General features: G+C 40.8%; 1 protein-coding gene across 5 annotated transcripts in view; it reads right to left on the bottom strand.

Moving 5' to 3' along the window:
• The window catches only part of DOCK4 (dedicator of cytokinesis 4), a 423715-nt gene that overhangs the window by 271858 nt on the left and 125392 nt on the right, over positions 1 to 26465 (bottom strand). For 4 of the 5 annotated variants that reach the window (XM_050935998.1, XM_050936000.1, XM_050935999.1 and 1 more), the window contains exons 2-5: positions 7644 to 7727; positions 4627 to 4667; positions 2970 to 3025; positions 725 to 821 (exon numbers count right to left, since the gene is read on the bottom strand). In XM_050935998.1, the coding sequence (XP_050791955.1) occupies positions 725 to 821; positions 2970 to 3025; positions 4627 to 4667; positions 7644 to 7727 (278 nt within the window). Of the gene's footprint in view, positions 1 to 724; positions 822 to 2969; positions 3026 to 4626; positions 4668 to 7643; positions 7728 to 26465 lie in introns of those variants that run through there. The other variant, XM_050936002.1, reaches the window with a different exon arrangement.

Genomic DNA, 26465 nt, shown 5'->3' with positions numbered 1-26465 from the left:
ACTTTTTGCCCATCAAAAAAATCTTCTTTTAAAACAATCTTTGCAAAATTTAACCTACCATTCCAAAAGCTAAGTCAAATCAAAGCCACAGCTACTATAAAGGTGTCCGATTTTGGAAAAGTCTTTTTCACTCTTTCCCCCCTACAATAGCTGCAACTAACTGTGGCAGTTTACTTTCTTGTTTGATTAATATTATGGACTGAAACTGCAGTTTTCATGTTACCTTCTGGTTGTTACTATGTTCTACATTATTTCCTTTACCTTATTGCTTGTAGCTTCTGATTGTTTATATTTGAAAAAGAACCATTTGATCTTCTTCTTGATCTCTTTTAGGTCTTTGTCTTTTAATAGCCATGCTAATATTATCATTCGGATTTCTGCAGTCACAGCTCCCAAATCGTACCATTTTTAAATCTCGACTTTGATAACAGTGTAAGCCATTCCCATTTATTCATTTATGTTACTATCAATTACACAGTCAACAGATGTCTTAGTTAGTCTCTGGCAGAAAACCATAATATTGGATTTAAAAAAAAACAAACACTGGGGGAAAAAAAAGAGGTTTAAATAAATGCTGCGAGGGGCAGGGGCAATATGATCTTTGGAAGAATACTTTTTTCCTTTTGTTTTTTCTTAAATACAAACCACTTTCTTTTATTATTTGTAAGCTGACAGAAACTATTTTAAACTGCATTCAAGCGAGGCAATATTATATAGTATTTACCACATAAAGTTGTTTCCACATGGTCCCCCAGTCTCTTAAAGTTGATGTCATCTCTGTGATAACGGAGTCTTCTGTTGGAATAACCATTTCAAACTGCCTGTGGCATCCAGAAGAATATATGGCATTATACAAATAATATAAACTACACTGCTGTTGCTAACATAAAATCTCTCTCTAACCACTGATATTTATTAACCTCCATGGGACTTCTTTCTTTTTACTTGAAAAAAAAAACCAGAGGGTGAAGGGCTGGTCCCACTGAAGTCATGGGAGTTTTGCCATTTTGTCTTCAAAGCGAGCAGGATTTCACCCATAGCTTTATATCAATACAATTATTTCAAGCACATTTGTATATATCTATTCAACTAAAAGGAAAGTTTGTTGGTGCTACTACAATTTAGTGTCTAAAGTGAACATGTCCCCTTTTTGTTTTTTACTTCTGTTTATGTAAATGACTCCAGAAACGCAATTTCCATAAAAAGAGGTGATAGAATGGAAGCAAGAACTCAAGAAAGAAAGCTAGCAAGGTTGTTCAGTATAGAAACAGGGGTTGTGGCGTTATTGCACTGGCTAGGAAAATGTATAAGTCAAAGTCTGTGGGCAAAATCCTCCATTGTGTTGCACTGATTTTACACTAGTGCAGCTCCATTTGTTCAGAGTTACACAGATGTAAAAACAGCACACACAGTGGAGGATCAGGTCTAATCTGGAGGAGGAGGAAGCTGTTTGCAATAAATAGTTAATTATGGCCTGACTTCTTTGCTGAACTACATCTCCCATGAAACACCACAGTCTCTCCTTTTGTTGAGTTGTTGTGGAGCACCATGTGATTCCCTGGCCACAGACATCATGGGAGACGTAATTTGGCTACAGAACAGAGCACATAAAGGAAAATTGGGGCATGAAGCAGCTGAAATTTTCCACACAAAGCCATTTTTGTGCACTTTCAACAAAAAGTTTTATTTTGTCAAACACCCTATTTTCTGTCTACAAACAATTTCAGTGGAAAATTTTCAACCAGCCCTACTGAATGGCTTAACTGGCTGGGCAGAGACAGCATAGTAATTTAGAAATGTACAGACAGTGGCTTATTCAACTGCAATAAGGAATTCAATTGCACTTGTCCTGACCAGGTTTCCAGTTGTTAGAGGATGCCAAACAGGAAGATTTTCTTTGCCAGTCATGGAGCTGTGACCTTCTACTTACTTCCTTATTCTCGCCTCCCATAAGGGAGATGTAGTTTTAAACCTTCAAGCATTTGTGTAATACATGCTATCCAGGTCCTTTCAGTTCAAAAGGACCCTGAAAACAAGAACTCTTCCATGATGAGTAATTCCAAATTATTTTTGCTAATTTCAATCAATAATTCCTCTCAATGCATCTAGCAAAAGATGGCCAATTCTAGGAAATAAATATTCAGGAATTGTGCGAACACCTAAGAAAAAAACTGTGCTGGCATGATAACCACTGATAAACAGGATATTTTAAATGGGATGTCAAGTTAAAAGCTGCACCTTAAAAAACAAAATGTCACTCTCTCTTTTACTCACGTTCATTTTTTTTTAATTGAAAGAATTTCTAATCTATTGGTTTTTACTAACTCTGCTTTCGATAATGAAAACAGACTAGCAGACATCCAAAACTAAAACAAAAAAATGTTTCACTGTAATTCAGAAACAAATACATGAAAACAATGCTATTAATTTTAGATTTGTAAAATCTTTTTCTAATGCGTACACTGACTTGAAAACGTCCCTTTCAAAGTTGTGTGTGAATGCCAGGAGATTGTTTCAAATAATGGCAACCTAGTTCTGCCATGAAGCAGCTGTCACCCTAAATAAAATGAGCAATGTTCAGCAACGGCTAATAGACTATTCTATGCAGAACCCTGTAGGGAGCTGTGTTTAAATAAGAGAGCCAGCCTATTAAACTCAGTCTGATTAACACCAATAGTTAAAAACAAGTAATTGTTTTCTGCATATGCTAGACAACACAGAAATCATTTCTGCTCCATGTATTTTTAAAATAAGTGACTTCTACCTTAAGCTTGAATAAAAGTGCCAGGCTGGTTAAGGATATTCACTTAAATCCTTTGGGGCAGTGAGCTGAAGTTTTACAGGGTTAAATACAAGTTAAATTTATATCGTTATCCTGCCTGAAATGCAGCCTTGTTACAACAATCTGGACAATTTCAGATCCTTCTCCCCAGCTAACTTCAATAGCTGAATACAAAATCACCACCTACCCTTTGTTCTTAACACATGCATTTTTCAGGTGGATATAGTTGGATGGAAATATACCCTGAAAGAGAAAATAGTTTAATAAATGCACAAAGTTTTAACAAGCTGCCTACTGTAGGAGAGAATCTTAGTTTAGGCTAACCATTTCAGGGAAAACCTTGCACAGTGTATAGCGGATTCTTTTTATCAGTGACAATATTTATGACAAAAAAAATCCCACTGCGACTATTTAGTATATAGAGATTTAAATGACAAACTTCAAATATGAAACAAAAATTTGTATAGAATGTATAGAACAGTGCAGTATAGTTCTTTGATAGTTACCATTTTTACTAAGTCCTATTTTAAGGAGATAACGTCAAATAGTCTGTGGCCAACATTTATCTATGACATCTTAAAATTCACATCTGGAATGGATTTTCAAAACACAGTGGTTTTTAATGACTCCACTGTTTATTTGGGATCTACTCAAGAATACACTATTCTTTTATGTTCTCTGGTAGCAAAGCAGCAACAATTCACCACCACCAAGCAATCCTTACAGAGCACTGTGATTCACAAGCAGGGCAGTAAATAAAGCAGGCAAGTTGACGTAAAGAAAAAACTGCAAGAGAAAGCCCTGATGAATTTTCCAAAAAGGACTAAGTTGCTAGTTTTAAAAAAATCTTCTGATAGAAAATTTAAAAATAAAATCCGTCGTGGTTTAAGAACCGTTGGTGGTGCCCCATTTCGCTATGAGACAGATAGTAGAGTAGCTAGTGAAGAGGTCTGGCAGAGCAGCACTAGCAGGCCATGCTGCCCTCAGGAAGACTTGTTTTCAAGGTCAAATTCAGAAAATCACCTTCATCCACAAAAGGTGACAACACTACACAAATGGCTAGCTCATTCCCTCACAGAGCTTGAGTTGTGTTTAGGACGTCCCATTCATAACTTTTTTTGACACATCTGGCAGGGTACAAACTTACACTGACCGTAAGCACATGATGATCAAATGCAATCAATATTCACTTTAGGCTATAGAACAACTCCAAAGCCACGCAAGGGTAATTGCGAATGTCTTACAAAACAGATTAAGATACAAAAATGAGAAACCAACATCACCACAATCTAATTCTGAACCTATTTTCATCCAAAAAAGTATAAGTCAGAAAGAATAAGAGGTCTCACTCTAGCATTATGACTTTCACTAGCATCAAGAAGTGTCATATGCATGTAATGTGCATTTGCAAGAGGTACGATACTTAACTGGTCTCTGAGGCCACACTTAGTCTGAACATTAAAGTTAAAGAATCTGATCAACACTATTTTCACCATGCATTCATGGTAGCTAACTCTCTATACTTTCATTTAGCTCTCCCGTAAGTCCCCTACCCTAACTTATGTTGCCTAAACAAAAGCTAATTTTGCCAAGAGATCTTGACATCCAAGGGACTCACAGTATTAACATGAGAGCATTTCAAAAAAAATATAATCCACTATCAAGGATACTTCTGTCAATGTTGATTTTAAAATACATAACACCAAATACCATAGTATCTTATCAAACTGTGTCATTCCCATAATGGTAAATATCTTTCTTACACTCAGCTATGAATACGTTTGACTGAATTCACATGTCTGTCAAAGAATTCAAACTATAGTTAGAAACATTTGGGTTTTTACCTTGATATTTGGGTTTTTTACCGCAAATCCTCTGTACCAGCCTGTGGAGAAATAACATTTTTGGTTTTTTAACTATGTAAACCATTGTCATTTTCAAAAACTTGTTTTATATTTTTCTTTTGGACTGACGTGACTATTACATACCACAATGTAATAGACTATGTTCTGTGCATTGAAAAGTAATTTTTTAACTCGCTAAAGTATCAACTGAAATTACTTCATGGTTATTTTCTGCTATATCTTCCAAATATGACCCCAACAATGCACCTTAATCTTTTTATATCAAGCAACATGTCAAATATTAAAAGGTGGACAGTACCATTAACTGTTATTATGAACTATGATTATGCTGACCAGGCTAGGGCTATTAGCTACATTTTTATACTAAAAATCCTAATGAACTAAATTCAAAATAACTAAAGTAGATTTAATGCATTTTATGACAAAGATTAATCACTCATGACTAACTAGATCAAAGTTTTAAACCCCCACATATACGCCAACAAATGTATGTTATCTTAAACAACAAAAATACAGCTTTGAAAAATAGACACTAGGTAAAAGCAGCCAAGAGTCCTATGGCACCTGATGCATCCAGCAAAGTGGGTATTCACTCACGAAAGCTCATGCTCCAATACGTCTGTTAGTCTATAAGGTGCAGCAGGACTCTTTGCTGCTTTTACAGATCCAGACTAACACGGCTACACCTCTGATACTTGACTTTAGGTAGGATCTTAAGGAATTCTATGAAAGAAATGCAGTTTTATTTCCTTTATTCTAGTTCTGTAGCTACATTAAAATCAAGTCTAAAAATATTTTTATTCCAGGACAAATATTTTTATTCATATTTATTCCAGGACAAATATTTTATTCCATTCCAAAACAGAAGTAGGTCAGGGATCTTTAACACTGCTCTAGGATTTAAACTTGTGATTTGGCATGAAGTTTGAAAGCCTCCTGCTGAAAGTCAAGCTTCCCTTGGAAAAACCACGAGAGCAAAAAGAAAAGCCACAATGAGACCTCCGTGCTGTTTAACAATTATTTTTCTCCCTGGATATTAATTAAACAGAGAAAAGAAACAAAAAGGAATACAGTTAAAGGTAAAACCTAGTCATTAGAATTCCTTTGACATACAGAAACATATGAAGGCTCAGCAGAATTTAATTTTTGTTTATTATACTTTTGGTGGATAATATCAATATTTATTTGTAAGCTTATTTTTAGATAGTTAATTTAAATTTTCACAATTGTGCAAATATTATGGGTTTTAAGCATTCTTTTATTTTTATTGATTTTAATTTGCACAGTCGTGGGAACTTATGGTGGTCAGAATTTTTATTTAATGATAGCAGACACAGATTCAAAAACACTGTTAAAACACAAGTTGTCAACATTACATGTCAATATATACACAAAGTAAATATTCTTAAAATAAAATTCTAAAGTTCTCAAGTACCATTTTTCCTACTTTGTCTATCTGCAAATTTCATAAGAATGCTAATACTAGGTCAGACCAATTGTCCATCCAGACCAGTATCCAGTCTTCCGACAGTGGCCAGTGCCAGGTGCTCCAGAAGGAATGAATAGACCAGGCAATTAACAAGTGATTCATCTCGTCATCCACTCCCAGCTTCTGGCAATCAGAGGCTAAGGATACCCAGAGCATGCACCCCTGACCATCTTGACTAATAGCGATTGATGCACCTATCTTCCATGAACGTATATAGTTTTTTTTTTTTTTTTAATCTTGTTATACTTTCGGCCTTCACAACACTCTCTGTCAAGTTCCACAGGCTGACTGAGAGTTGTGTGAAGAAGTACTTCCTTTTGTTTGCTTTATACCTGCTGCATATTCATTTAATTGGGTGACCCCTGGTTCATGTGCTCTGTAAAGGAGTAAATTCTTCTTAATTCACTTTCTCCACACCAGTCATGATTTTATACACCTCTATCCAGCGCCTGATTTAGGGGTAGGTGACTGGACCCAGGCAACCCCCTGGGGTGCTGGGCTTAGGGAGCCTGGGATGCGCCGGACTCAGAGTGCTATAAGGTATTCAAAAAAATTTAAGAAATGGATGGGGGGGGCACCGAAGACTGTCCCCGTCTGGGGCACCATTTGATCTAGGGACGGCCCTGCCTCTATCATAACCTCTTCGGGGTGCAAGTAACTTACAGGACTTACCAGTACTGCCAGAGTCCTGAGGGGGCGTGGCCTCATCCGGAAGCGGTGTGGCCTCAACCAGAAAAGGCAGGACCTCTCGAGATTTAAAGGCCCTGGGGCATTGGTTGTGGCTGGGAGCCCCAGGGCCTTTATGTCAACTGGGGCAGAAGCCAGTGCAGTCCGGCATGGCGTACTGGCTCCTGTTGGTATGCCGTATCATACCGCCTTACTTTCACCTCTGAACCTCTTAGTCATCTCTTCTCCAAGCTGTAAAGTCCCCGTCTTTTTAATCTTTCCTCATACAGAAGCTGTTCCAGACCCTTATCATTTTTGTTGCCCTTCTCTGTACTGTTTCCAATTGTAATGTTTTTTTGAGATGAGGTGACCAGAACTGCACACAAAGTGTGGGCGTACCATGGATTTATATAGTGTCATTATGATATTTTCTGTCTTATCTATCCTTCTCTTAATGGCTCCTAACATTCTGTTTGCTTTTTTCACTACCGCTACCCTTTGAGCAGATGTTTTCAGAGAATTATCCACAATGACGCCAAGATCTCTTTCTTGAGTGGTAACAGCTAATATAGACCTCATTGTTTTCTATGTCTAGTTGGGATTATGTTACCAATTCTTATCAATGGAAATACTTTTTCATAGATTTCTTTGTGCACAGCTAATCAATATTTACTGACATTTACAAAAAAAATCTAATCCTTTCAAGCCTAAACACATGCAAGCATAAATATTCATTTTTGCTTCATTTATATTTTAAAATTAAACAAAGAGTGATGGGACTCAAATTCGCATCAGCACAGTAACAATTCATTAAAACGAGAGTTTTAACCTGTGTACTTACCATCACATTTTTCTAGTATTTGAACTGTGTCTCCAATCTCCAATGATAAGCCATGTGGGACTGTTCCTCGAAAACTGGCTATCACTGAAAGAGATATTAAACTGCAGTTAATCACACCACTGGAAAAAAAATCAGGCGCGCTCCTTGTTATTAAATTTTTATGCAGCAGGGAAAGGGAATGTGTTTAACAAGGACGTTTCATGAAAATTATGGAGTTGTGGGCTGACTCAAATACACAAAGACCAAAGCACGTGATTTTTGTTAATGGAATGCCAAATACACAACTGGAAAAATCCACTTGTTCACTCATAAAAAACGATGGGAAAGACAGTCCTGGAGAGCAGTGTAGCCTAATCCATCGATTTCTGGATAATTTAATTTTTTAATTAAAGTTTCTATCCTTTACAGCTGTGATAATACCCTTTCAAATTTGAACTGATGCATTTCAGTCTTCCTGAATCTGCAAGACAGACAACACCAGTGGTTGTATTGCTGCTTCTATCTTTGCCAAACACCAAGATGAAATTAACATATACTGTATCTGGTCAATGTAATGAAAGCTATTCAGGACCAGTGGAGAGGAAATGCTTGGGAAAGCATCGAAAGCAGGTAATGAAGTTATTGAAAAAGGATGAGATCCAAAAATGGAGAATGGGAAAGAGAGAGAGAGAGAGAGAGAGAGAGAGAGAGAGAGAGAGTAGGAGAGACCTTTTCCTAATCTCAGATCCCTCTCCAATTCAGCCAAGAGTAAAGACTCCAACCTCACAGATGCAACTCTGGCAAAATGGAAGGAAGAAAATAAAGACATCTAGCAACTAGAAGGGGTGGTCTTCCAATTTACAGGGTACCTACTAGCTAGAAATATGTGAGATGGAGCCCCCCAAAAGGGTCCACAGACAACAAAGTTAGAAACCTATGCATCCTCCCTCTTCTTAGTACCTGCTCTTATCAAGGGAGTACAGATTCTCACCAGTGGGTTGTCCCTGGACCTAGCTAATAGCCCTCTGCCCTTCACAGTCTTAAGCCTCTACCTTTAGCTATCAGGTAACCCTCCAGCTAATACTGTGTTTGTTAAATTCTCATGCCCTGCAAATTTGACGTGTCAGATGCACATTTTGAAGCAAGTAACATTTTGTGAAGCACAACATCAAAGAGGACTCTATTCTCTATTGTGGATTAAAAAAAAAACTAAACTTCTAAGTATATTCACAGAAGCAACATGACAGCACCCATGTCTTACTTGATTGAGGTGGGGAGTTATGACACCTCACTCCTTTGCGGCAGTGAATAAGTTCCACCTGGACTGTGGGTCCAGGTCTGGTGTGAAGTACAGACCCTGCTCTCTGATATGAGCAAGTGGGCTAGGCCTCTCCTCCTCCCACACACACCCTAGAATATCTGGCCAAGTATAAGGAGGTTGGCATGGGAAGGGATACAGTGAAGTACTTCCCCTCATAAGAAACAGGGAAGAAACTGTACCTCAGAATCTCAGTGCCTCTCCCAGGGCTATTCCTGGGCCATGTTATTCAGATAAACACAATTTAGCCCTTAGTATGATATTTACAGTTTAAAAAAAAAGCTGGTAAAGCCTGGGAAAAATAAAATGTGATCAAAATCCAAAAGTCAAATCAAAAGCCAAACAGCGAGAAAACCCAATTATCCAGAAGTAATAAATTAGATGTTCATTCACACAGCAGATATCAGCTGGGCTCCTGATCACCCTATGCACACAGGATTCTAGGTCCTGAATTAACATGCCAAGTAAGATCAAGCCAGTTGTGATACTAGCTTATTAACATTAGGAGAATGTGATTTGATTCTCTGAACTGCTAATCTTTTGGGGCTTGATTTTGCAACCACAAGAAACATATTAGGATACAGCTAAACCAGAATATGCTACTGGATCAATTGATTGGTGGGGCATTTCAGAAGGCTACTTACAAGAATAGAAGTCACATGACATGAATCTTAACATGTGTAGAAAAGAATCGAAAGTCAGAGAGGCAGACGAAACAAAGATACCTACACTAAAGGAAAAAGGAAACCACATGTACATAGATGAGCTACTACCCCAGCCAAAGAACTGCAATAATCTCTAAATCCCAACTGCAAATTAAGTGTCCATTTTACAGCCTCTCAACTACACTTATTTGTCTGATTCCCTGTAGGCAATGAATACATCCAATTAGGATATAATGTACTGTCCAGCCTTGTGATCTTGTTGCACTTATCTTCAGAAGCAATTAGCTGTAAACAACCACTAGAATTTAAAATCCATTTCTGAGTCTTCACCTAAAAGTCTCAGGTTTGGATTTTGAAGCAGCATGACGAACTCTTTTAGAACAGATACATCGAGTAGTAATAGTTTAGCCTAGGGAAACATTTTATTTTAATATCATGCCCATTTTAAAATGTCCTACAAGAACTGTCCCCAGCACTAAACATCAGCTAAGGAGGATTATCCAACTCTGCAGCCAACAAAGTTGCAAAGTATTTGTAAAAACAGAAGAAATACTCTGTTTCATTTTAGATTAGTTACGTTCTGTATTCTAAGGAAGAAAATCAAAGGTAAAATTAAACATACAAACATTGAATTAATCAGTGTTAAACTGTCGTTTCAGTATATGACCAAGACTGGTGTGAAACATTAATGGAATTAACTGGGTAATTCAGAAAACTATTTGCTTGTATAATTTCACACACCAGAAATTTAAGACGGATTTTTTTCTTGTTGTTGTTGTAATTGCTTCAGGGAAAAACAAAAGGTTCAAGTTTTCAGTGGCTAAAAACAGCATCAGTTTAAAAAATTCTGCCCCCCCCCCACAGCGATACTGAGACTAAAACTTTTGAAAGAAACTTGCTCGTGTCGATAGCATATTATTACATATTCCACCCTCAGCTTTGCACACAACTCATGGGATTCAGTGGAAGTTGGATATACACAAGCACCTGCCACAGAATGAGGTCTTTCAGAACCCTATATGCTGGATTGCTGCAGGGACAAGTTGTATGCTTTGTGGCCTTTGCACACATAGAACACCCAATCTCACTTCTAAAGTTTAAATTCTTGCCAAATTTCTCGTTAAAGAATTCTAATGCTATCAGATTCACTGAGTTATATGGCTCCCAAGGGCCATAATTTCTCCCACTTGTAAACAGCCTGTGAGTCTAGGTGCCTAACAAGGCAAGCCCAGAAGGTTACCACATACCACACAGCCTGAACTTGTAGCACTATGAACACTAGTTAAGCATATATACTTTTATTTATTATTTTTAGAAATGTAATTAATATACTCAAGTTTAATTTAGTGATTTTATATCGCCTGTCTTCCTCCAATGAAATATAGACTATCCTAGTTTAGGTCTATTACAAGGAAAAGAGCTATAAAAACTCAAACAATTGTCATTTTTGCAAGAGGAAGAGGGTTAATATAAATATTTGAGTAAGAGAATAATTTGCTAATGATAGTTAAGTCATCCATAAGCAAATGAATTGAGTATTTATTTTTCAACTAATTCTTTTGTAAAGATTTGGGGCTAACAAAATCATTAAGTAGGGAGGATATTTCAAAAAGCACCTAACATCAGTTCCCCTGAGAGTCAATGGAGCTTGTGCTCCTGAATCCTTTTTTTGCTTTTGAAAACCTCCTCTAGAATGACAAGGACCATTCCGTCAATGGCACTTGTTTAATAGAAGTGTCTTTAGGTTATGAAGGCTACCAAAAGTGACTCTGCATTTACAGTGTAGTTGAAATAAAAATCAGAAACTGATTGAATTAACTCAAAGACAATAACTGCAGCAGTATACCGATCTTTTCACTTTCAGAGTAACAGTAACAAATAGCACTGACTGTAATTTGCTCTTCAAAAACCAACATATCCGGTCACATTTTTGTTTTGTTCTATTATTGTGGCTGATTTTGTTTGACACTATATTTCTTGGATGTCATATATGCTTGGGGTAGGAGAGAAACACTTAATTTTTTTAATAGATCTCTTTTCCAAAAGGAAGTTTTAACATTAGAAACTTTTCAGGAAAAGTAACAACTAAAACTAACAAGCAATGGAGAAAAAAACAGAAGTCTTTTTGGAACACTGATGGAACAAAATTGTACCTTGATACATCTAGCAAAGGGATATTCTCTAAAGTATCAGGGAGAAGAAAGGAAGAAATGAGGCCAACACCCGTCCTACTGAGCCAGCACATTTGCCTGTTCCATTCCCAGAATACTGGAAGAATTCTAACAGAGGTCTTGCATCAGGTCAGATTCAATACAACCAATATGTGTTCCTAGTTGCACTGTTCAAAGGACACTAAAAGTGCATTGCAGAGAGACAGAGAATTTAAAGTAAAGCACAAAAATCCCCAAACTATTACACACAGAAAAGTCAATCTGCTTTGAAGAAGTTTAGCTTTGTTTTCTACATTTATAGTACTCTCAGTCATTTAGAATTCGTTACTACTTAATGTTCTGTGTTTGTGATATATAAAAGCAGCCTACAGCGAAGGCATTTGTGGAAAGAGCACTTGGGTTCATCCTTAAAGAGTAGACTCTCGCAAGGATTATGCCAAAGTGGTGCTCAATGTCTTGAGGCAGGGACACAAGAATCTTGACCAATCCATGGTTCAGCTTTAATGCATCATCCTTTCTTTACAATCCTTTCTTCCTTTGCTACATATAAGCTCTTTGTGGCAGGAATTTGCCATATGATTTTGTAAAATAGCTAAAAATTCAAAGTTTTGTAACTGCAGTCAGTACTTTGAAACTAAGTAAGGCACATGTCAATATTTTAAGGAAATAAAATGCAGCAAAAAAGCTGCTAAGCATTTTGAAGAAACCTAAAAAAAAAATCACTTGCAAAATACACTATGTTTCGTTTCTGATGAGAACACCACACAAAGTGTCAGCCTGTCTTGTGCATTTCAATATGTTTGCTGGAGATGGTCCTTGTCTCATGCACCACGGAAAAGAGAGGAAGGAAATTTAGCATCCCTCTTCCTTCTAAACCCGTAAGGGCTGGGCTCTAGCTGACAAGTAAAACCTTTGCTTTTTGTTGGGGAGTCAGTTGATGTTGCAACTTTCACTTCATAAACTATGTGAGAAACCAATAGATTTCCTAAAATTGATTCTAAGGAGTTTGTGAGAGGGAGAAGCATCTGCTGTCATTTCCAATGTGGTGCATGTATTTCACGTGTATGTATGTGCGTGTGCGGTGTCTGATAAAATCATGAGTTTGCACTGACAAAAATAATGCAATTGGGATACAAACACCAAAGCCAGAAAACTTCTTTAGGTTTCAATTAAAGTCATCACTTAAGGGGGAAAAAAAAAAAAAAAAAAAAGAACAGAACTTATTTGCTGTGTCTTCACACCGTTAAAAGGCTTCCCTCTTGCTTCATGTGCACCTCAACCCCCAAAAAAGAAATCCCCCAAATACCACTTTACCTACACTTACATACCTCTGGTGACTATACTGTGCCCTACTTTTAAAGGCTGTAGCCTGGGGGAGCATAACTCTGGCTCAATCACCTCTCATGGCCATTGGTGGCTTGGCACAGCAGAGGGACATCTACCATACTGAACATCTGCTGCCTGCCCATGCACACTACTTCTCTCCACTGGAGGCTGAAGCTGCCTCCTCTCCCAGTGATCTTAGTTGCAAGTTCTTCTGCTTCCTCTCCCCTCTCTGGCTCGGTTTTTAGGGAATGGAGAACAGAAGCATCATATGGACCTGGAACTGCAGCATTGCACAAGTCCAAAGTTAGCTTTGTGAGCATGTGTACACGCAACTACAGATGACAAGAGATGCAATAGTGGTGGCAGCAGCAAACTGGCAGAGATTAGTTGTATTTTCATAGCACAGACCAGGGGCCATACTGTAGAGTAAGAGACAGTCGCTGCCCCAAACATCTTAACAGAGAAGGACAAAAAGTGGGAGGGAAAACAGAGGCAGACAGCAGCACACAGCAGGCTGTGGCAGAGTTGGGAACAGAACCCAGTTCAGTGCTCTATCCAAAAAACACTGCCTCCCCTAGAAGAGGAGCAAATGGAGCAGCTGAAAGATATTTGAGACTGATGAGGCAGTGGGGGTGTTAAACTGATTTGGTGACAAGATGTGTCAAGGCAAAGGCACTAGTTCCTTGCGTCTGTCTGGGGGACTCTTTAGACTGGAGGAAGCGGCTCTGTTGTGTTGGAGAAGCGATCGATGGATTTGAAGCAGGACTGGGTGGCACACTTCAAAGTTTTGCTTGTGGTCTATTCAAAAATTGTTATGCCCCCGCTGTATTAACACATACTGTGGCTATTCGACTGATTGCTCTGTTGCTAGGGTTTGATTTCATTTACCATGTTTAACCAGCCTTTTGGTTTCTCAAATAACTCTCAGAAATCCCATGTGAATTTGCCCACCCTGCTCCACATATTCAAGTCACATGAAAAGATTCTGTTCTTTCTTTTCCATTGCACCTCTTCATTTCTCTCCTGGTCTGCTTTTAAGATACTGACATGCAGGGGTCCAGCCACACAGATCGATTTGCGGGATCAGGGCCCAACTATTAAAACTGTATTCAGCTCTATCAGGCACTCAAGAGAATGCGTCTGGAAAACTCTTTACAAAATAAGGGCCCAATCCTACAAACATTTACCTACTCAGAATTATTACATTCTTATTATCAGAGGTTTCTACAGGATCAAACCCTAAACTGTGTTATTTAAATAAATAATAATATATTGAACTGATATTTACTTTGAATGATGAGAATCTGCTCACACAAATACTTCAAACCACTTAAAATACTATAAAAAAGAAGGTTGTATCAGCTGTAGAGTTGCCAGGCATCCTAATTTTGACCGGAACACCCGGAAGAAAAGGGATCCTAGCAGCTCCGGTCAGAACTGCTCACAGGGCCGCTAAAAGTCCAGTTGGCAGCGCAGCAGGGCTAAGGCAGGCTCTCTGCCTGCCCTGGCTCCATGTGGCTCCTGGAAGCAGACAGCTTGGTCGGCTCCTAGGTGCAGGGATGCCCATGCTTCTCACACCCCAAGTGCTGTCTCCACAGCTCCCATTGGCTGGGAATCGCCCCTGGCCTCTCCACCTAGGAGCCAAACATGCCGGCTGCTTCTGAAAGCCACGCGGAGCCAGGGCTGGCTGGCAGTCAGGGAGCCTGCCTTTGCCCCACTGCGTCGCTGACTGGGAGCCGCCTCATCTAAGTGCTGCCCCTGGAGCCTGCACCCCTCACTCCCTTCCACACTCCAATCCCCTGCCCCAGCCCTGATCCTCCTCCTGCACCCTAAACCCCTCAACTTCTGCCCCACCCTGGACCCGAGAGCTCACAGACCCTCCCACACCACAACCCCCTGCCCGAGCCCAGTGAAAGTGAGTGAGGGTCGGGGAGAGCGAGCAACTGAGGGAGCAGGGATAGACTGAGTGGGGCCTCGGAGAAGGGGCAGGGCAAGGGTGTTCGGTTCTGTGCAATTAGAAAGTTGGCAACCCTAATCAGCTGTCAGGACTCAAAAATAATATGCAGGCAAAGTCATTAGCGTTGTCCAAAATCTGTCATCTGATTGTCTGAAAAAACTGAATGTTATCTTCCCCACCTCTGGTCCCTCATGCTAGTGTAGCACTGGCTACCCATAGAGATGAGTTTTGCACTAAATCTGGCATATGCACAAATACACAGCTGAGACTAGAGTACTCCCTCCTCCGCCCCCTTTCATTACTTTAATTCAGCAAGGTTGTCATCTTTGGTCAGATTCTTGGCTAAAATACTAATGGATATAAACACAATGGATGTTTCTAGCTGGAATCAGTTAAAAGCAAACATAAAAAGTTGTTCTAGAGACCATTCTAACCAGGATGCAAAATTCAGAGTGCTGCAATCAAATAAACTATGGTCAGTCAGTTTTTGTCTCACTTCTGAACTAGACAGGAGAATTCTTCACATGTGCTGGTGGAAGGAGAGAGAGAAGGAAAGGCTGTTCTCTAACCCATACAGTCAGTGCTGACCTCTCCATTTTTAAGTGGTTAGCACCTGATGTCCATTAAAGTCAACAGACCAAGAGAAGACAAGGCTCACACAGGAGAGGTCAGGGCCAATCTGGCCTGGAAATGCAATAGTTCAGCACTTCTCTGCAGCAGAGCTTCAAGTAAGTCTTAACCTGACTCTACATAGCTTCTTTGCCAAGTGAATCTCCCCCACCCTCTCTCTGGCACATCTTAACCCCATAAGTGCAGAGCAATATACAAATTATACCCACCCCGTACCTGTAGGGTGGATCTAGCCAGTGAAAGTTGCATGCCTAAATACCTACATCCATTTTGTAAAACTGACAAGGTATGAGACACAGTGCATCAATTCCTTATTTGTCAAACACTGTTAGACTACTTCATTCACTCTTATACACACCAATTAATTTTTCCTTTCAATCAAAGCATTTTCAGGAACTTCCAGGACAAGAGAAAGCCCCTTGTACAATGGTTTGGTCAGTTCCCTCAAGATTTTTGCTTACCGCCAGAATTTTTACCAACTTTTCCCTCTGATTCCCGCAACTAATGAGTCCCGCACTGTCTCTAGCATAATATCAAGTGTAGAATTCCTGCTTCAACTGTTAACCCAAAAGGAATGGATGCCAGCCTACATCATCACATATGGCATCATTCAACATGCATCAACAGTGTTCCCAATAGTGAAATTCTACCCACCGTGATTCTCATGCTGGCAAGTATATTTGTTTTTTAAAGCCTTTTACTTCACTTAGACGTCTGATACAACTGGTGAAGTCAGCATTTTGATCCTGCTGAGCTTGTGAAAGACAAATTTCTTGGTTTATATTTGTTCCTGAAATAGAGATATAACAACATTCCTTAGAGGCCTGAACACTCAAACAGCCTCTGGAGCCTGCAGGCATGTTGATGAAGCTCATCAGCAGGAAAGTCTGCCTGTGAGCAATCTCCTTCATAACAGCAGGCATCACTGTAGCCTATGCAAAAAGTCTCAGAGATTTCTGAGGTGAGCTAGATGCAACTGACTGCAAAGACCTCATGAAACTTGAAGGCAGTCAAGTGGCTAAATAAAACTCATGGCAGCCAGCTGGCTCAATAACATATACCTTTACATTTAGAGAGCAGGAGACTAAAGGGGTGGAAGGGTGAGGGAAGGGAACTTCTTCATAAGAACCCAGAAGAAAAGGCTCAGATATAAATCAAAGGGCCCTCCAAGTGACTGGGTGAGAAATAAGTAGTAATTAGGACAGGTTCTATTATATAGAGAGAGAGCTCCAGGAGGGAGATTGGCTGATGGGACAGGCAATGGAACAGGAGAAGACAGTTCTGGAGAGAAAGGCCTCTCAGTCCCTGCAGCTTGTGACGGCTGAAGAATAACTTTGTTTTGTGTTAGCTTGCTAGATTTTTATTTGAATTAATAAACCGTACACTGAGGGAAGAGCCTGAAAAAGAGTTGGATGACGTGTTAGTCCTTTATTGTCTGGGGAAGACAGGCCAGCAAACCACTTGAACACTATCTATCCCATCACGAGGGGTTCTCCCATTGGCGTAGGTAATCCACCTCCCTGAGAGACTGTAATTAGATCGATGGCAGAATTCTTCCATGAACCTAGCGCTGTCTACACTGGGGGTTAGGTTAGCTTAACTACACTGCTCAGGGTCACACCCCTGAAGAACATACTTAAGCCAATTTAATGTAGATCAGGCCTAAACTGGAAGCACTTTAGGAAGAAAGGAAAGTAAGACTGGCATGGGAGTTACAGTGCAATATTATTCCTTACTCTATCACTTAACAGTCATTCAAGGGGAACATGTGATTAAACAGTAGCTGTGAAATTCCATATAGTTGGTGTTAAGCTGATGCTGAGAAATTTGGCTACTGACACTGTTTTTCCCCTTAAAATTCCATGTTTACTCTCATTCAGACAGTAAAGATAATCCAAGAAGGCCAAGCACAGCAAATGAGTAAGTATTGTATTCTCACTAATAGCAAGGAAGCATCACACCTATCTCACAAAGTAAAATCTTCATAACACAAAAGCCCATCAAATGACCTCATGTCATCTGAATATAAAAAAAAAAGTTTCAGGCTCTATTTTTCCCTTCCAAAGAGCAGGTTTTAACTCTGTACTTGGGACACTGTCACTGGAATACTAATGAGGCGGTGGAGGGAGAAACAGCACTTTATACGCTTTTGAATGACAGTATTTTTCAGCCTTGCCAGGTATCATTTTTCTTAGCATGGACTTCAGCCCTCACACTTGGCTGTATTTATCTCATTCACATTCAATTTTATTGCACTATAAAGTCCAAACAATGTCACTTTACAGAAAAAAGCACTCTTTAATCCTCATAGTGTTGTCAGCAGCACTGTTTATCTGTGATTTTGTTGTCGTTTTGGATTTCGACACATTGCACATTCCTTTCCATTGCATTTATAAGCTATTGAGCTTGTATTATTCTTTTTCCATGCTATAAGTAACTGTGTGCCTTAATGAGGTTGTTATATAGCAGACATGTAATTTTTGCTATAAACCCACTACAACTCTATAAGCAAATAATCATTTATTTACTAATGAAAACTAAACCTCCTCTCTCCTAGTGTTTTAGTAACATTTTAAAAATAAAATATGACTATTAATTGTGGGTCTCCATAGCCAGTCACATAATTAAGTCAACTGTACCAATTATCTCTAGTTGAGATCTTAGCTACTATACAACCACCTTGTAACAACTTAACAGCACAGCAAGGACCAAATTAATTCTATTATAAGAATCAACAATATTTTTTTACAATTATTCTCAAGAATAACAGTGACAAAAGAAAAGCGTTTTCACTTTGATGGGAAGTTTCTTAAGAGAAAGAACTTCTGGATGGGTTTTACCTCAGATAAAAAGAGCCAGCTCACCACTTGATTTGCTATCAATTGCAGGAGGAAAAACTACACTGGAGATGTCACTCATGATTATCATAGTGGTATTTTCTGATAACAAAAACTCTTTAGCACTGCATTTGTCTATCCAACTTAGCAGAAGTTTTTAATAGATTTTTAAGGCGAGAAGGGGCTATTGGATCTCTAGTCTTATCCTGTATAACACAGACCATAGTACTTCACCCAGTTACTCTCACACTGAGCCCTGTAACTTGTGTTTGAAGCACATCTTCCAAAAAGTTAGGGCTCCAGTTTTTTTAAAAAGGTGCTGACACAGTTTTTCTTCTAAATGTGTGCTACATGGCTATTGTTCTCATATGTGTACATCTAGCCTTTTTTAAAGGTTTTAAAACAAAACTAGGTGTATACTTGTTACACTATTAGCCTCATATGTTTTTCGAAGAACAACTGTATGATCATCTTTAAAAATCTGGAGCCTTAACTTCTAGTAACGCAGGTTTGGAGGAGATGAAGTTCAAATTTTTGTGAAAAATTCCTACTGGTTAATCAAAAACTACTGGGAAGAGAGTTTAGATCCAGATGGATGTTTCCAAGAGCGTGCAAGACAGACAGAACCTTAAAATATAGGCAGAAAGATACAAGGGAAGCTTGTTGACCAAGGACCAAATAGTACTTTTTGACACTAAGGTAGAAGGAAGATGATCAAATTTGGCCACAATTCTGTCAAAGGAAGGGTTTGAGCAAACACCACATCTACCCTCTTTTATACTGTGCCTGTCACTGTAGTGGTATCAGAACATATATATTTTACAGAGAGGAGTAAGACCATCATTTTTGTGTTTGCCCAAGTGCTTAGCACAAGGGTGGGCAAACTTTTTGGCTCAAGGTCCACATTGGGGTTGCAAAACTGTATGGAGGCCTGGGTAGGGAAGGCTGTGCCTCCCCAAACAGCCTGGCCCATGCCCCCTATCCGCCTCCTCCCACTTCCCGCCCCCTGACTGCCTCCCTCAGGACCCCCAACCTATCCAACTCCCCCTGCTCTTTGTCCCTTAACTGCTCCCTCCCGGGACCCCCCGCCCCTAACCGCCCCCTGGGACTCCAACCCCATTCAAACCCCCGCCCTCGACAGGCCCCCGGGACCCCAAGCCTATCCAACCCACCCTGTTCCCCGACCTCTGACCGTCCCCCCCCACCCGAACCTCCACCCTATTCCAGAGCCAGACATGCTGCCACCCTACTCAGCAGGACCACGCTGAGACGTAACTCTGCAGGGGATGGGGGAATAGTGGAGGAGGGGCTGGGGGCTAGCCTCCCCGGCCGGGAGCTCAGGAGCTGGGCAAGACAGGCCCACAGGCCAGATATGGCCCGTGGGCCGTAGTTTGCCCTCCTCTGGCTTACCATGTTGAAGTCACCAGAAACAATTATTATAACAATTCTCTCCAAAACACATGTGCATAAACGTGACTCTATGTGTGGGATTCTTTGGGTCCAGTAGGATGCGGCTGAGAAGAAAACAAAACAAAACAAACAGAAAGAGAGCAAGAGCTGTCCCACGTAAAGTAATACTGACCCAACTGTCATTCTGTTACATGGACTAGCACTCTGTAGTGTGAGATGTCTCCTGACTGGGTTTTAGTCCAGTCTAGGTGGGTTAGGGTGATCAGATGTCCCAATATGATCGGGACCATCCCGATATATTAAGTCTTATGTTGGCACCTATCATAACCTTAGTCCCAGATTTGGACCTTAGCGTCCAAAATATGGGGGTTAGCATGAAAAACCTCCAAGCTTAGTTACCAGCTTGGACCTGGTACTTGCTGCCACCACCCAAAAAATTAGAGAGTGTTTTGGGGCACTCTGGTCCCCCAGAAAAACCTTCCCTGGGGACCCCAAGACCCAAATCCCTTGAGTCTCACAACAAAGGGAAATAATCCTTTTTCCCTTCCCCCCCCTCCAGGTGCTCCTGGAGAGATACACAGACACAAGCTCTGTGAATCCAAACAGAGTGACTCCCCCTCTCCGTTCCCAGTCCTGGAAACCAAAAGCACTTTCCTATTCCCCCAGAGGGAATGCAAAATCAGGCTAGCAAATCCAACACACAGATCTCCCCTGATTTCTTCCTCCCACCAATTCCCTGGTGAGTATAGACTCAATTTCCCTGAAGTAAAGAAAAACTCCAACAGGTCTTAAAAGAAAGCTTTATATAAAAAGAAAGAAAAATACATACAAATGGTCTCTCTGTATTAAGGTGATAAAATACAGGGTCGATTGCTTAAAAGAGTACTGAATAAACAGCCTTATTCAAAAGGAATACAAATCAAAGCACTCCAGCACTTATATTCATGCAAATACCAAAGAAAAGAAACCATATAACTTACTATCTGATCTCTTTGTCCTTACACTTAGAAACAGAAGACTAGAAAGTAGAAACTACTTCTCCAAAGCTCAGAGAAAGCAGGCAGACAGACAAAAGACTCAGACACAAACTTCCCTCCACCCAGAGTTGAAAAAATCCGGTTTTCTGATTGGTCCTCTGGTCAGGTGCTTCAGGTGAAAGAGACATTAACCCTTAGCTATCTGTTTATGACAGCACCTATTACCCCCCACATCCCAATTTTTCACATTTGCTACCTGGTCACCCTAACGTGGGTTGTTTTTTAGCATCAGGGTTGGGAGGAATTGGGTATAATATGTACACATTGGGTTATTTAAGCAGATTTCCCACCTATCCACTCATTAATCAAGATTGCAGCAAGGTGTGAACAACATATATCTCTATACAATGCTTTACAACTAATGTAAGTAGCATTCTGCTCATTTTACAGTTGGGTAAACTGAAGCTCAAAGAGGTGAAGTCAAATGCCTTGCTTAAAGTCTCACCACTGGTTAGTGGCAAAGTCAGGAACTGAAACCAGGTCTCCCTGCTAGTAGCAAGGGGAATAGCATAACCTTTTAAGAGACCAGGTAAAGACAGTCTGATGCCATCCAAGAGATGTCCGTCATTGAATGAAAGCTAAGAAACACAAAAAGCTAGTATCGGACATGGTCAAAAGTGACCATCAAGAGATGACCACCATGTAGAGCCCGGATAACTGGGCAAGTTTAGTACCATTGATACCAAAGAAATTCTGAACTCCATTTTGTACTCCTAACCTCCATTTTGTATCACTGGCTTCCCTCTTCAATAAGCAGGAGTCACTTCACAAACTGTAAACTGAAGATCACTTATCCTTGGACTTTGTAACTCACATGACCAGAGCTGAGAGTAGAATGAGGTATGGCCATGAAGTATCTATGGGCTGAGCAGTCCCAGTAGCTAAAGTTATATAAAATAATGTGATGAGCTGCCAAAATCTTAAGAACCGGTTCCCTAACGGTTTTTCAGTGGCATTTCGGCGGCGAGTCCTTCAATGGCTCCGGGTCTTTGGCAGCACATCCGCAGCAGGGCCTTCAGTGCCGCCGAAGACCCGGAGCGAGTGAAGGACGTGCCGCCAAAAACCCGGTGGGGAACCAGCCGGTGAGTATAAGCCCCACGTGCCTTCTAAAATAGCCCCCCACCCACATCCTGCCCCCGATTGCCCCTCCTCAGAACCTGCAATCCATCAATCCCCCCTGCTCCTTGTCCCCTGACCACCACCCCCAAGACTCCCCACCCTAACTGCACTCCAGAACCCCACTCCCTGTCCCTGACTGCCCTGACACCATCCACCACCACCCCAACAGGCCCCTGGAACTCCCATGCCTAACCAACCCTCCCGCCCCCGTTCATCATCCCCTAACCGCCCTCCCAGAACCTCCACCCTCTCCAACTGCTCCTTGCCCCTTAACCAACCCCTCCTCCCAGCCCCTGCCCAGCCCCCTTTCCATGCTGCTTAGGGCAGCGTGTATGGATGCCGCGCGGCCCGCTGGAGCTTGCAGTCCCACCCCCTTACCATGCCGCTCCCAGGGGCAGGAGCTGCAGAGAGTTTGCCCACCCCTTTAACAACTGCTTCTAAATCGGATTCTAAATTTAACAACCTGTTCGTGCGAACCGGCTCCAGCTCGCCACTGGGTATGGCCACAAAGTAAGCTAGATCTGGAGCATGGGCATAAGGTCAGATGAGGTAATCATGGCTCTGAGGTAAAACAATGCAAGTGAGCCTGTGCAGAATGAGATAATGCTTAGCAATTATGTGCAGTAGCACGGTAGGGAGAGATCAAACAGCTCCAGCCTGGACTGATTTGGCACTGCTTTTTCTGGTATTACTGAGCATGTGCAATAAACAGGGATGAGGTAATGTTTGAAAGCGAGCATGCTCAGGAGAGGTCTGACAGTATAAAAGACAGTGTGTGCTGGCAGGCAGTCAGTCAACTGGGAGCCAGTGAGAAGAACAGCTGAAGAGAAAGTTCTGAGAGGCTGCTGAAGAGACCTGACACAGAACCATGCTGACTGACCAGAACTCACAGAGCAGCAAGCAGCAGCAAACAGCACACAATGCAGCAGAATCAACAAACAGACTAAGCCTGCTTGTTTTAATTATATTGTAGCATAAGTGTAGTGTAGAATAGTATTAGTAAGTGTATGCTTGAGATGTGTGTTTTCTCATATAGGATTTCAAGTTAAGTTGAGAACAGCTGTCAGTGATCTGTCACAGACTGGCCATCTGTGGCAGAGCACATCATTTAGACTATATGCTACTGCAGTTTAGATGCTCTTTAATTTTAATAAGGGATTTGTGTCTGATTTTTATTCTTAGAATACACTATAATAGGGATTATTAGTTCATAAAAGATACTTTGTTTTTGGAAAAAACACTGTCATTTTATCAGAAGGTTATACCCAGTCCTTTAGCATTTCCTTAACTGCCCCAGAAACCCATACTTCAGGAGGGTCAGATTAAGGGGGCGATAGGCAGGTTATTCTAGCGTGTCCCAAAATCCATTTTTCAGGGTAACACCACTATTACCCTAATGTTAAATCATTCATGTGTTATAGCACTGGACTTTATCTGCCACAAAAGTTCTCATAAGTTTTAAATTAATCTAGACCAGCAGGCCGAGGAAGCTTTCAGCAGCTTCTATTGGCTTGGAGCAGTGAACCGTGGCCAGTGGGAGCACAATTGGCCGGACCTGCGGACGCGGCAAGTACACAAACTGGCCCAGCCCGCCCCGCCAGGGGCTTTCCCTGTACAAGCAGCAGAACAAGTTTGGGAACCACTGGTCTAGACGGAACGGTAGGGGCCTCAAAGGATTTATGCAAATATCTGATGTGGTAAATGAAAGGCAAAGGTATATTTTACTTATGTTTAATGGTAGGGCTTAGTAATAGAGTTTTGTGAAAAACAATTGCTGCTTCAGACAAGAAAGTGGAAGAAGAGATTAGATAATCTCCTAACAAGATAATTTAGAAATAAATTGAGAAAAATGCATTATTTGTAGAAATATCTCATCCTCAAAGTCATTAACCACTGTGTTCATAGTTTTAATTATTGGGGTGTGAGAAAATAAAATATTTCATCAGGCACTGGAGTGTGCACTGATCTTCCCTGTAGCACTGACATCTCAACAAAAGGCGAGGTATGCCATCTGCATAAGATTCACATTTGGTAAGGCTTTTCTGTCCTTTTGGTAGACTGCCCCAGTAGTGAGTGATATGTTAATTACAACTAAGTAGAAAAAAAATCACAAACCACTTGAAACAGTTCAATATAAAAAAAAAATTCAAGTGATCATTGTATATGTCCCCATATCACAAAATGGCTGGCCATTGTGCCAATAACTAAGACGCATACAATTGAATAGTCAGCATACAGTATATAAGGAACAATTGTAACACATTTCACAGAGACCATCCTCTGCATTTTCTGCTGCTGTACTTATCAGTTTTCACTGACCAGCCAGAGACCACAGGCAGCCCTTCAACCGTAGCATGAGAAATAATCTAGATAAAATAAAAATCCTCTGGTATTTCTCCATTTTTGAAACTGGACCTTTCAAATAAGTCTGGCAACTGAAGCCTACAAATCAATGCATTCTGAAGGGCACAAGCCCAGAACTTGCACATAAAAAGTTGAAGAAATCAACAAAGTTTTGCCACGTCTACTGGGGGACCTTCAGATGTCAACTTTAAATTAGGCAATGAGGGACTGTGGTGGAAATGCATGAGTCTAATAGTGGAAAGAATGGTTGGTGGACTGTAAGGGAGGGTTATAAAGCTAAATAAAGCATGCATTTAAAATTGCTAAGATAGATAACACTGTGCTTGGGCTGTATACAATTTTTAATCACTTATTTCTAGGGCTGCCAGGTGTCTGGTTGAAAAGGGATCCTGGTGGCTCCAGTCAGTACCGCTTACTGGGCCGTTAAAAGTCCAGTTGGTGGGGCTGGTAGGCTCCCTACCTGCCCCTGTGCCGGCTCTGCAGCTCCATTTGACCAGGAACCCCTCACTTCTAGCCCCACCCTGGAACTCCCACCCCCTGCCTGGAGCCCGAACCTCCTCCCACACCCCAACCCCCTGCCTCAAAGCATAGTATCTTCCCACACTCTGAATTCCCTGGCTCCACTCCCCAGTCCAGAGCCTCACCCTGCACCTCAACCCCCTCATCCCTGGCCCCATTCCAGAGCCTGTACCCCAACCCCCTACCCCAACCTGAAGCCTCCTTTCATACCCTGAACTCCACATTTCTGGCCCCACTCTAGAGCCCACATCCACTCCTGCACTCCCCTACCCAGCCCAATAAAAATGAGCGAATGAGTAGCGAGTGACAGAGGGAAGGAGAAATGGAGTGAGTGGGGGGTGGGGCCTCAGAGAATGGGCAGGGCAGTGTGGGCCCTCAGAGAAGGGGCGAGGCCACAGAGAAGGGACGGAGCAAGGGTCTTCAATTTTGTGTGATTAGAAAGTTGGCAAGTCTACTTATTTGTTTACAAAAAATATTCAAACTTACTGAACAACAGGTGCTTTCCTAAGAGTAAACCATATGCCAAACTTGAAGTAACGTGAGCACAAATAAAATATATGAATTAATCACAAAAGTAGCTCTCCAAACAGATTTAATCCAATTCCTTTCCTCCATTTCCTTCCACAATCCCTTTCCAGTCCTCCCTTCCCCTACTTCATATATATCTCCAACTGCTATGGGCTCACTTCGCCAAGATTTTAGCTCAAAAGCAAAATCTGAGAGTACATTTCGCATGGATAAAGAGGGGTTTAGGAATGGATGGGACAGCTTCTTAACCAATGTCTCCACCATGACATACATGATAAAGAATTTAGGGTACAAATACATGAGTAAGTTCACTGAGCAATTGTCAAACTATTACAGCTATAAAAATTAAGATGCCTTTGTAAATTATTAGTGTCCCCACTCCCTTTTTTGTATACTAAGTAATGGAAGAGTATTGTACGACAAGTATCAAGGCATAGCCATGTTAGTTGGGATTTGTAAAAAGCGACAAAGAGTTCTGTGGCACCTTACAGACTGACAGACATATTGGAGCATAAGCTTTAGACATGCATCTGACGAAGTGGGTATTCACCCACGAAAACTTATGCTCCAATACGTCCGTTAGTCTATAAGGTGCCACAGTACTCTTTGTCGCTTTTTATAGTAAGACAGACATTTTCATATGCTGTTAAGGTATTCACCAATCAATAAACACAGATAAATCAGGAAGAGAACAAAAGAAAAACTGGTGCTTATAACAAAGTACCTAATTTGCCTTTGCAACATATATTTATTATATTTAACTTGATTACAAAATATATGCAGTTTATTAACCCTCCAATTACCCAATTAAAAGGAACCACTTTTCCATTTCAGTAGGGTTAGCTAAAAGCTTAGCCGACAATCACTCTTGGATTTCCACTGAAATTCATTAGTTCCAAAAAAACAACAGTGTTAATGAATATAATAATTACACTCACTGGGTGGTTTGGTTGCCTGGGGTG

The sequence above is a fragment of the Gopherus flavomarginatus genome, chromosome 1 (genome assembly GCF_025201925.1).
Source record: "Gopherus flavomarginatus isolate rGopFla2 chromosome 1, rGopFla2.mat.asm, whole genome shotgun sequence".
In the NCBI taxonomy this organism is placed as follows: Eukaryota; Metazoa; Chordata; order Testudines; family Testudinidae; genus Gopherus; species Gopherus flavomarginatus.
Note: the sequence above shows the minus strand (reverse complement) of the source record. Positions and strands in the feature narration are given on the sequence as shown.